At 37.9% G+C, this 12,559-nt stretch overlaps 1 protein-coding gene across 2 annotated transcripts in view; it reads left to right on the top strand.

Moving 5' to 3' along the window:
- The window catches only part of CDK19 (cyclin dependent kinase 19), a 116,371-nt gene that overhangs the window by 47,588 nt on the left and 56,224 nt on the right, over positions 1-12,559 (top strand). The window contains exons 3-4 of one of the 2 annotated variants that reach the window (XM_008158430.3): positions 7,174-7,284; positions 8,875-9,015. In XM_008158430.3, coding sequence (XP_008156652.1) covers positions 7,174-7,284; positions 8,875-9,015 — 252 coding nt within the window. Of the gene's footprint in view, positions 1-7,146; positions 7,285-8,874; positions 9,016-12,559 lie in introns of both variants that reach the window. The other variant, XM_054721656.1, reaches the window with a different exon arrangement.

The following is a 12,559-nucleotide window of genomic DNA, read 5'->3' as shown; positions in this document are numbered from 1 at the left end:
GAGGATCCTGGAGGATGGCTGCCCTGAACATCCCCAATGGTATCACCGACCTGGCATCACACATCAAGGACATTCACCGAGTGGCTTTGCGATGCAAAGCTCTCCGCCAGGTTCCTCCAGGACACAGAACACACCTTTACCCAAGACATTACCCCAAAATATCAGCTCAAACTAATTTTCTCATTCAGCAGCTGCTCAGAGAGTGGGTCCACAGCTGCTCAGCTGACTGGGATGAGATGCGCTCCTACAGCAGGCTGATCCCTGCAGGCCACGCCTCCCCACCAGTGCACGAATCTGTGCACCGGACCTCTAGTATTTACATAAAAGCCATATTTCATGTACTATTGCTTTCATTTTCTCATTCAACAAAACTTGTTGAGTGCCTGCTTTGCAGGTCCTGTGCTAGGTGGTTTTATAAATATTCATCTGGAAAGAAAAAAGGATGTGCTCTATTACCTAGTGATAGACATCTGCCATAGCAAATTTAGAATAAAGTAAGGATTTCATTTGATATTTGTTCCTACAAAATGAATGGTGAAGAAGTTCTTAGAATTAGTGTATTCATGATGTGATGAGAATAACCTGCTCTAGTATACTTTCTTGCTGGTTGAGGCTCTGTGATTCTCATTTTCCTCTTTCTTCATTAGGAGCACCTCCTCTGACTTTTCAGACTAGGTTATTTCTATTGTATGACATATTCTGTATTTTTCTTAGTAGCCTCATCATAATTATACTTTTAAAATTGTTTGTTTAATCTGTCTCCTCTTTGATTTCCCTGTGCATGGAATATGCTGGGCACTTAAATGTTGATGAATACATTTTGACCCCCTCCCTCCCTCCCTCCCTCCCTCCCTCCCTCCCTCCCTCCCTCCCTCCCTCCCTCCCTTTTCTTTCCTTCCTCTCTCTCTCTCTCTCTCTTTTCCTTCCTTCCTTCCTTCCTTCCTTCCTTCCTTCCTTCCTTCCTTCCTTCCGTCCATCCGTCTTCCTTTCCTGGGTATTGTCTATCACACTTCTGCCTCATCCTACAGGCTATAATATGTGGATATACCATAACTCAAACTCAGGTCTCTGAGTTCTAGGGCAAGGCCTTATGGGAGATAATGGGCAGAATTCTGTGCAGTGGAGACCTTGGGAGCTTATTCATGATGATTACCTAGGGTGTATCCTTAAGGTGAAGGCCACAACATATGCTAGTTATGATATTCCCCTTTGTCAGAGAAAAACTCATTCGTCCTTAACTTGTATCTTATACACCTGCCTCATTTTTGGTTAAAATGTTAGGGTTACTAAGCAGTTTTATCTTGAGTTTCAGCCTACTTCCCCCCTAAAAAATTATTTGTAGGAAAAATGGATTTAGCCTTTGGGGTGGATGGTTTTGAATGTTCTTTTTTTTTTTGTTTGGTGCCCTGATCAGGAATTGAACCCGTGACCTTTTGGTGCATTGGATGACACTGAACCAACTGAGCCTCACTGGCCAGGGTGGTTTTGAATGTTCTGTTTAAGAGTTTTAACTTTGAAGTCATTTAAGATTTTGGAATGAGAGAGCTAACATTATCAGACTTTTTATTTTAGCAAGATAATCTGATGTCAATATAGGATGTTTTAGAAGAGATAGGAGTTAGATCTCATTAATTCTGCAGCATTTGTTGAATACCTACCAGATGTCTGGCTTGTACAAAGCAGTGGAAATGTAGAGATGGCAGACGTAACCGCCTGCACTCTAGGACCTTACAATCTATTAGGGAAGATAAATAGTTAAACTTTGTCATAAATTTATTCAGTTAGTGGCAATGTTAAGGGAAATGCAGTATGGATGGAAATACAGAAGAGACACATCCATTTCTGACTAGGAGTTTCAGGGAAGGTTTCTTAGAAATAGTAATAAATTAGTCCTACTTAAAATAGTTTTCTTTTTTAATTACACTTTACATTCAGTATTATTTGTATTAGTTTCAGGCATACAGCTTAGTGTTTAGACAGTCATATATTTTATAAAATGTTCTCCCCAATATTTCCAGTATCCACCTGACACCATAGTTATTACAATATTGACTATATTCATAATGCTGTACTTTACATCTTCATGACTGTTTTGTAGCTACTAATTTGTATTCCTTAATTCCTTCACCCTTTTCTCTCAGTCCCCCAACCTCTCTCCCCTCTGGCAACTATCTGTCTGTTCTCTGTGTCTATGAGTGTTTCTGTTTTGTTTTTTCATTAATTTTGTTCTTTAGATTCCACATATAATGAAATCATATGTCATACAACTATTAAGTCAGGACTCAAACTCAGGTCTCTGAGTTCTAAAACCTGTACTTTTTGCATTATACCTGCTACCTCATTATCACATCTACTGGGTGACAATGGGGAACATAGACGTGCTTGAAAATTATGACTCCGTACCTAAGCAGTATCACTAAAGTAAAATAAAGCAAAAAATTTAAGGCCACTTTGAACCATGACTGGGTTACTATTTTATAGACCCCTTTTCAGGGTATGAGTGCCACCTGCTGGAAGGTTATGATGTATTATTATGTGCTTGTAAAGACTGGCTTCCAAAAGTCCTGTCACAAGTGTGAAAAAAAGTGTCAGGTTTCAAAATGCTAATTCTTAAATTTCAGTTTAGGAATATTGGGGAATTTCAGTTTAGGAATATTGGGGAATTTTGGAGTTAAGTAAATCTACCATAAAATACACTGCTTCATTTTCATTTGTGGTGGTGGTGGGTGGCATAGGTTTTTTTTGAAAAAAAAAAATGATATACTCAGTGCTTTACTTGTAACATCTAATAAAAATAGAAAATTTGATTTACTTTGAGATAAGTGAATTATTGAAGTACAAGAGGACTCTCCATTCAGATACCCTGGAAAAGGAATCTGGAATCCATGGGGACATCAGAGAACAGAAAATGGGAATGAAAGGGGAGGAAAATGTGCAGATAAATATACAAATGGATTCTGTAAACGTTAATCTATCACAAGTCTCCCCAAATTCAGTCAGGATCCTAACTAGTGCTTTAGAGGAAAAAGTTTAGGATTGTAACTTTAGATTGTTATAATTTAGGACAGTGGAAATTAGACACTTTTTATAGTCAGTTAAATACCCTGAATGGGGAATCAGATAAAATTTTGGCATGTTCACTGTATATTCTTCGTTAGGTTCCTCTGGGATCACGTTAGTACTCAGTGAATATCTGGCACAGGAAATGTCATTTAGTGTGGGATTGTTCAAGGAAAATGATGCTATACTTAACTCCTGTTTAGATGTGATTAAAACATATTTATAGTTGTATGATGTCAGGTTGTACAAATATTTGTGTGGCAAGAGATTAAAGTCCTTTGGTGAAATAAAGAATTAAGGAAAGTACCTTTCATCTCCTTTCTTTGTGTAACTGCCTGAGAAGCTGTGATAGTGCAATGATACCTTATCTCAGCAGGTAAATTTCTGGAAATGGCTATCTTTTGGGGTGTGTGTGTAAATTATAAGGGTAATGCTCATTGTAGAAAACTTGTAAAATAGAAAAACAGAAAGATCACACATAATCCCACCACTCAGATAACTATATTAATGTCTTATTAAATTTCCTGTTTTAAAACATTTATATTTTGTTGTCTTTTTATATTACATCACAATATTATAGCACAAGTCTTTTCTAATGGATCTAAAAACTTCCTCAGCATATATATTTGAGGCTATAATATGTGGATATACCATAATTTACTTGTCAGTTTTCTTATTATTGAACATTTATATTGTTTGCTGTTTTTGTTTCTTTAGTGGTAAAGGAATTTACTTTTTAATTTTTTTTGTTTTAGTAAATAGGGGTAAGGACTATAATTTTGTGTGGCAGTTGTTTAGGGCCTAGCATTTTATGAATACACCAGCCTTGAAAGTAATCAGTGATTGGATTAATACCCGCTTTAGTTCCTCAGGTGTGTTCCTCTTGGTCCCCTTTTCCTGTAAATAATTTTCTTTAGGATTTTATAGCATTTATTGGATTCACAGCCCTTTCAGGAAATGCCCTCATAGTACCCAGGTTTCAGTTTCTACACCAGGTTAAATATCTCACCCTGAGCTAGAGAGAGCTATGTTTCTGCTCTTTACATTACACCATCAAATTTATGAGAGACAGTAGAACAGTGGTTACCAGGGGCTGGGAAAAGGGAGATGTTTAAGGTACAGAGTTTCAGTTTCAGATAATGAAAAAGTTCTGGAGAAAGGATATAAAGGCTAGTGATTGTTGCACGAAGTGTCAATGTACTTAAATACTACTGAACCGTATATTAAAAAATGGTTAAAATGGTAAATTTTATGTTAGTATATTTCACCACAATAATAAAAAAAGGTGACCTAGAAATCCCATGCAGCTGGAAGAAATAGAAAGATTTCTAGTACTAATATTTTACTGATATTGAGAGATTTCCAAGATAGATTAAGTAAAAAAGGTAAAGTGCTATCTTTTGTGTAAATAAGGCAGACAAAAATATATATTTATATTTTATTTGGATAAAGAAACACAGGAAGGATTAGCAAACAATAAAAATTGTTATCTAGGACAGCGATTTTCCACCGGTGTGCTGCAAAAATTTTAAAACATGCAGTACCTGACTATTTAGTCAGGGGCACTGACTCTTTTTCCTTAGATTGTCAAATCAAAAAAAAAATGACAACAGCCAACACAACAGTAGGCATCTGGTGTGAATGAATCAAAATTATACTATTTTTTGTCAGATCAGCAAAAAAATATATACCTTTTGGTGTGCCACAGATTTTTATTAATTAGTTTATGTGTGTCATGAGATGAAAAAGGTTGAAAATCGCTGATGTAGGAGGCAGGAAGGACTGAAGTCACTGGGAGCAGAAGTGGTAATGAGACATCTCAATCTGTCCTTTTATATAATTTTGAGTTTTGAACCATGTAAATGTATTACCTATTCAAAATAATATCTAAACATGGGACTTAAGGTAGACTCCCTGTAAAGGTATCAACAAATTATAATTATAGAAAACATAATTTCTAGAGGTATTGATTACTCGTTGCTCCATGTGATATCCTCTCTCCCAGACGTGTGGGGTCTAGGCTCTCTGCTCACATTTGGCGTTTTAATAGCCTGATTTAGATGCAGAAGTAAGTTTCAACTTCCCTTCCATTGCAGGCAGCAAAGAGAACATATTTTGGGTAGAGACTTAATAAAGTCAAACTGTCTAAGTTGACCAATACCAAGGAGTCATAAGAAAGGGAGACTAGTTGTGCCTAGAGCAAGGCCTCTTACCAGGATCCAAGTACTGCAAGCGGGGTCATTAAACATGCATATTACTCAGTCTGGGAGCCAAAAACATTCAAAAGCAGAAAACTGAGTAAACTCTGCATCCCTCCAAAATGTCAGTCATCAATTAGGATCATTTTATGTGTAACATTTGCATCTGAAGCAAGAAGTATGGTTGTTTAACATTTCTTAGGCAGTGGGAACAGAAATAGAAGCTGATAGCTGAACCAACATCCATCTAATCACCCCTGTCTCCCTCCCCACCAAGGGAGGACTATTAGTTCTTCCTTGGTCATTTCTCTTCCAGTTCCTTTTCCCCACCTAGATCCCCAGGAAATACAGAGACTAGCTGTAAAAAGTGGATGGCTGGCTAGGTGCAGCCCAGCCTATCCCAGCTCTTACCTCTTAGCTGTGTTCCAGGGCATGTGTGTTGGAGGGAGAAGAACTCAGGGAGTCATATTTGGGAATCCTGCTCAGATCATAGATGATAGAACACTTTCCAGCAAAGTTGTCAAGGTGTAGGTGAAGAGAAAGAGCTGAGGTGCAGAGCCAAAATGAGAGAACTGAGGAACTAGGAAATCTATCATTGAAAGTAGTAAAGAATTAGGCAACTGGGAAATAGTCTATGAAAGTTCCTTAGGATGGAGTTTTAGAAGATTTTTTCTTTTTACATGTTTCCAGCACAGGCACTTAAGGTATACTTTACTCATTTAAAGTTACTAGAATGGATAAGCAGTTTATTTTTTTTTGCCTCGTTGATCTGTTTGTATGTTTTCCTCACTACGTTCTGGACTTTGAAGACACAAACTTCAGCCATAGTGGAAAAAGCATGAACTTTGGAACCAGGCAGATCTTTTTAAAAGCAAATCTCTTCTCTTTCTGGGTGTTTGGTTTTGGTCAAGATACTTTTATTACACCGAACATCAGGTTCTGTGTGCATCATAGGGTTGTTATAAAAGATTAAATGAGAGAAAACATTTATGTATAGTCATCTTGCACATAGAAAGTATTCGATAGAAGTTTTGTTCTCTCTTTTTTTGCATCTTCCATAGAGTTTCACATTTAAAAGGCATTCAATATATTATTCAAATTGAGTATGTTTCTCTGTACCTGTTAAATCTGAATCCTGGTTAAGGATAGCCTGAGGCAGGCATATTTATCGGGCTCTTACCTTGAGCAGCTAATGTTATTGTTGTTAAATATTTAATGAAGCATCTGCCTCTTATATATGTGCCAATGCTAATTTTTCACTTGCTGGTTTGGTCTGTCTTTCCTTGTCATTATTGGAGTCCAGCTTGAAGCTCTTTTTTGTGAAGTCCTCTTCCTTTGCTCTATTTAAAGGACCATTTCACACCAATTTTTATCAGTGGGTATAAGAGTCATTCCCTTATATTCACTACTTTTCTAAAAGCTGAAGCCACACGCTTTACACATGGATGAGTGAAGGGCTTGTTAAATTATCTTTCCTTCTTTTGTCAAATATTTATTGAGTACATACTGTCTAGGGTGGATATAAACAATGTTAATACACAATTCCTGCCTCTCAAGAAGCTTTTCTTCTAGTAAAAAAAATGCACATACCAAAATATATTTAATTATTTAGTGATATGATAATACTTTTGTTTACTATTTCACATTTTACCATTTTAAAATGACCTCATTTTAAACACACACACACACACACACACACACACACACACACACACAGAAAATGGATTGGAAAGATATGCACCAAGATGTTGACAGAGCTTATCTCTGAGTAATGGTATTTTTGAGTGGTATTTTTTTCTTTTATTTTGCTTATCTGGATTGTCTAAATGTGCAAAAATTGCATTTTAAAGTTATAGGAAATTCATCATTCTCCCCTCCTTGTTAACAGAATAGTGACTCTTCCTCTTGCCTGCAGCTTTTGCGAGAATTGAAGCACCCCAATGTGATCGCATTGCAGAAGGTGTTCCTTTCTCACAGTGACAGGAAGGTGTGGCTGCTGTTTGACTATGCAGAACATGATTTGTGGGTAAGTCTAGAATCACTTTCTTTTTAGAACTTTTATATAGGAACAGAGAAATAAATGGATGCACTACATATTGCTAATTCATACAAAGGACAACATGCTTTGTTGATCGTAGTTCAAAACAAATATAATAAATATAAATGGAGATTTAAAAGAATTTGAGCAATACACGTTATCATCTTATTTTACTGAGAAGATAGTATTTGTAATAACCAGAAATTTCACTTCCCACAATGCTAATGAGTGGGAGATTATACTTTTATGCAAGTAATTAATGGTAGTTTACTAATATGTCTAGTGAATTTTGCTCTCTTTTGTGCTAACACAGTAGTTCAAATTTAAGCAATTATGTACTAATAGTTTGTTTCCCTTTCTAAGATAAGGTTAATTTCTTTCAGCATCTTCTCATTTAAAACTGACTCCTCCAAATAGAAGTATTTATGTAGTTTTACAAATATTAGGGGTGTTTTATCAATATATAATGGGAGACAAAAATTCTAATTCCAATTCCAAACTTTTAAAGTTAGTATTCAGGGCATTTAAACATATTATCTGAGGCGTTTCTAAAAGTAAAAAAATTCAAACTTGGCAGTAAGTTTAAATTTTGGATAATAAAATTTTGACTTAATATAGTGTGGTTTGTCATATATGTCAGTTATAAATCTGTTTAGGAATAACTTCAACAGACTTATAGGTCTTGGAGTAACTTTCAGAGTTAATGCTATTACTGCAGATACTGACAAGAACCTCCATTCTTTTCGTGGATATTCAGTACTCATTTTGGCATGTTATGGACAAGGGTGGGGTGGAGATGGAGGTGGAAATGGTGGTGTGGGAGGCAAGTAGAATTTCATTCCTGTCACTCAATCTATAATAATAAAAGCGTAATCTGCTAATTAAACCGGACGGCCGAACCACCTCCCGTCCTTCCAGATGACCTTCCAGATGAAGCTGAGGCTGCAAGGGCTGAGCCCCTTGCATGAATTTCATGCATCGGGCCTCTAGTACTTTTATAATACACAATATGACATGTGGACATAAAAATTAGATTATGGTGATCCAATTTATTTATTTAAAAAGTAAATTTCCATTTTTCTCCTTCTTCCTTTCCAGTAACTATTAGAAATATCTCCTAATTTCGTTATGTGCCAAAAGAAGGTGGAACTTGACAACAATTCAAATATACATGTAGTCAGTGTGATACTCAAATGCACTATGTGCTAACTTTTTATAGAATAGTAAAGATTTACAGTTTTTTTCTTTTTTTAATCTTTCATTTTGTCAGTAGAGACTATAACTAGTACTATTTTTAAGTAGGCTCTTAAATATCAATCCTTTTGAACCCTTTGGTCCTATTTAATGAAAATCTTAATGATTTCTGTAAATCTAGTCATTATACCCCATTAAAACTGTCACATTCACCCCCAATATCAATTCCATTTTATTGGTTGGCCTTGTTATTCAAATTATTGTTCTTTGTGTCATTATTGCCTTTAATAAGTATTTTTTAAAATATAGAGAACTTACTACGGTCTTATTTATGTATTATTGACATGACAAAGACTCTTGTTATAGTATTTTTTTTATTTTTAGCATATTATTAAGTTTCACCGTGCATCAAAAGCAAATAAAAAGCCCATGCAGTTGCCAAGATCTATGGTTAAATCATTACTTTATCAGATTCTTGATGGTATCCATTACCTCCATGCAAATTGGGTGCTTCACAGAGATCTGGTAAGTATGTTTATTTAAAATTAATGTTTTCCCCCTTTCTTTTAAAAGATATTTTTTTCTTGCTACAATTATGATAAACATAGCAAATTTTGAAAATAAGCAAAAAGGAAGAAAAGAAAAACCATTCATAAACCTATGATAAAAATTTACCATTATTAACATTTGGTGTATGTTCTTCCATTATATGTATGCATAGCTATAAAATATCAGTGTGATTTTCAACAAGCGATTGGTATAATGTTAATGGGATAGTCATATGTGAAAAAAGTACCTTTTGATACATTTGTTTTTTTTTACTATTGCTTATCATTAGTAAAAACATTAATAATTAAAAACTAAATTCTCATTGTTGTTTTTTTTTCTTATGAGCTAAACTGAAATAATGACATTTCATCCAGTAAATCGAATGTTGTTATTGGTATTCACAATAAATAAATGAATAAATCTCAAAGGTGGAATGTATTTATTAGGCTAATTAGCCACGATTCAAATGTTTGATTTTACTTTTTTATTCAGTACACATAAAGCAAACATTTATTAATGTCAAATTATATGCTACTCCTCTTTGCATTGTCATTTTTCATTTATGTTGTTCTGGAAAGGCAGTGGGAACTGAATAATTGTAATACCCATGAGTTTATAATTGGAAGTTTTATTTTGCCCCCCACAAAAATCATTTCATAATAATTTATTTCTTAGGCTTTTGGAGATGCTAGGTATATGGTAGATATCAATCTAAGTCAACTCAGTTTTATTAATTGAGGATAAGTACTTATTATAGAAAGGAATAAATATTAGTACACAAGGAGACCTAGTTAGGACCCCTTGCTACCTAGTCAGTCAGTCCTGTTCATCTGACTTGACCGTTCAAACACATTGTACCTCAATTTTAAACTGAAAGGTTCAAAGACTTCCACATATCCACTTTACTATTAACCATGAGTTAGCATGGTTTTGATTCTTGGGTATGTGATGATGTTCTTAGATTAAAAACCTCCTACATGAATGGTTTTAGATTTTAAGTTGCAATAATGTAACCTATGTGAGTTATATTTTTGAGGTCACAGTCATTTTTGAATCATCAATCAGAATCTTTTATTGACAATTAACTAATTTCAGCTCATCTCCTTTTTTTCACAAAATTATATACAGGCATACCTTGGCGATATTGTGGGTTTGGTTCCAGACCACCGCAATAAAGTGACTGTTGCAATATAGTGATTTTTTTGTTGTTGTTTCTCCAGTGCATATAAAAGTTACGTTTATACTATAGTCTGTTAAGTGTGTAATAGCATCATGACTAAAAAGACAATGTACATACCATAGTTTAAAATATTTCATTGCTAAAAATGTTGCTCATCATCTTAAGCCTTCAGTGAGCCCTAAATCTTTTTACTGGTAGAGGGTCTTGCCTCAGTGTTGATGGCTGCTGACTGAGCAGAGTGGTGGTTGCTGAAAGTTGGAGTGGCTGTGGCAATTTTAAAAAATAAGACGAAAGTGAAGTTTGCTGCATTGACTTGCTCCTTCTTTCACAATGATTTCTCTAGCATGTGATGCTCTTTGATAGCATTTTACCTACAGTAGATCTTCTTTCAAAATTGGAGTCAGTCCTATCAAACACTGAAGCTGCTTTATCAATTAAGTTTAATCTTTCATTTTATCAATAGAGAATATAACTAGTAGAGAATATAACTATTCTAAGCTCTTTTTGTCATTTCAACAATCTTAATTGCATCTTCACCAGGAGTAGATTCCATCTCAAGAAACACTTTCTTTGTTAATCCATATGAAGCAACTCCTTACCCATTAAAATTTTATTATGAGATTATAGCAATTTAGTCATATCGTTAGGCTCCACTTCTAGTTCTCTTCCTATTTCTACCATATCTGCAGTTACTTCTACCACAACTTGGTTGTTTGGCACAGGAGGCCTAGTTTTACATGTATCTTGGCTTTCAACATCCTTCCTCACTAAACTTAATCATTTCTAGCTATTGATTTAAAGTGAAAGACATGCAACTCTTTCTTTCATTTTAACTCTTTTTTTTTTTTTTTTTTTTTTTTTTTTTTTTTTTTTATTGTTTTTTTTTTTTTTTTATTTTTATTTTTTTTAATTTCTTTATTGATTAAGGTGTCACATATTTGTCCTCATCCCCCCATTCCCATCCCACCCCTCTCCCCACTCATGCCCCAATCCCCTGTTGAACTTAACCGTTGGATAGGCTTATATGCATGCATACAGGTCCTTTGGTTGAACTCTCCCCCTCCCCCCACCCTCCCCCTACCCTCCCCTATCCTCCCTCCGAGGCCCGATAGTCCGATCGATGCCTCCTTGCTTCTGGTTCTGTTCTTGTTCCTCAGTCTATGTTGTTCATCCTTTCCCCTAGATGAGCGAGATCATCTGTCACTAGATATATACTAATAAGAACTGAATGTGAGACGAGCAATAATAGTTATGCTGACAGGCAAATGAATCAATCTGTAGCGAGCTTCCCCCTGGACCAACAGTTCTTTTGAGACCCAATTTCAATGTCCAGTAGTTCCTTATGTGTACATGTCAGCACTGACCCCTCAGCTCTGGATGGTGGACAAATGGTGGTAATGGAGGTCCGACTCCCTCTGGTTTGGTCTCGGCCGAACCCAGGGGCACGGCGTCACCCGGACTAAGGGGCACGTGGCCTCACCCATACCCAAGGGGCGCGTGGTCTCACCCGGGCCTGGGACCCAGCCTCACCCGGATGGATCCAGGGGCGCACGGTCTCACCCGGACCCAGGATCTGGCTTCACCCGTACCCAGGGACGCTTGGCCTCTCCCAGACCCAGGGGCACGTGGCCTCACCCGGGCCTAGGTGCACGAGGCCTCACCCGGATCCAGGGACACATGGTCTCTCCCGGACCCAGGGACGCTTGGCCTCTCCCAGACCCAGGGCCACTTGGGCTCACCCGGGCCTAGGTGCACGAGGCCTCATCCGGATCCAGGGACACATGGTCGCACCCGGACCCAGGGACGCTTGGCCTCTCCCAGACCCAGGGCCACTTGGGCTCACCCGGGCCTAGGTGTACGAGGCCTCACCCGGATCCAGGGACACATGGTCTCACCCGGACCCAGGGACGCTTGGCCTCTCCCAGACCCAGGGCCACTTGGGCTCACCCGGGCCTAGGTGCACGAGGCCTCACCCGGATCCAGGGACACATGGTCTCACCCGGACCCAGGGACGCTTGGCCTCTCCCAGACCCAGGGCCACTTGGGCTCACCCGGGCCTAGGTGCACGAGGCCTCACCCGGATCCTGGGACACATGGTCTCACCCGGACCCAGGGACGCTTGGCCTCTCCCAGACCCAGGGCCACTTGGGCTCACCCGGGCCTAGGTGCACGAGGCCTCACCCGGATCCAGGGACACATGGTCTCACCCGGATCCAGGGACGCTTGGCCTCTCCCAGACCCAGGGCCACTTGGGCTCACCCGGGCCTAGGTGCACGAGGCCTCACCCGGATCCAGGGACACATGGTCTCACCCGGACCCAGGGACGCTTGGCCTCTCCCA

This window comes from Eptesicus fuscus, chromosome 10 (assembly GCF_027574615.1).
Source record: "Eptesicus fuscus isolate TK198812 chromosome 10, DD_ASM_mEF_20220401, whole genome shotgun sequence".
NCBI classification, from domain to species: Eukaryota; Metazoa; Chordata; class Mammalia; order Chiroptera; family Vespertilionidae; genus Eptesicus; species Eptesicus fuscus.
This window is presented reverse-complemented; position numbering and strand designations above follow the sequence as displayed.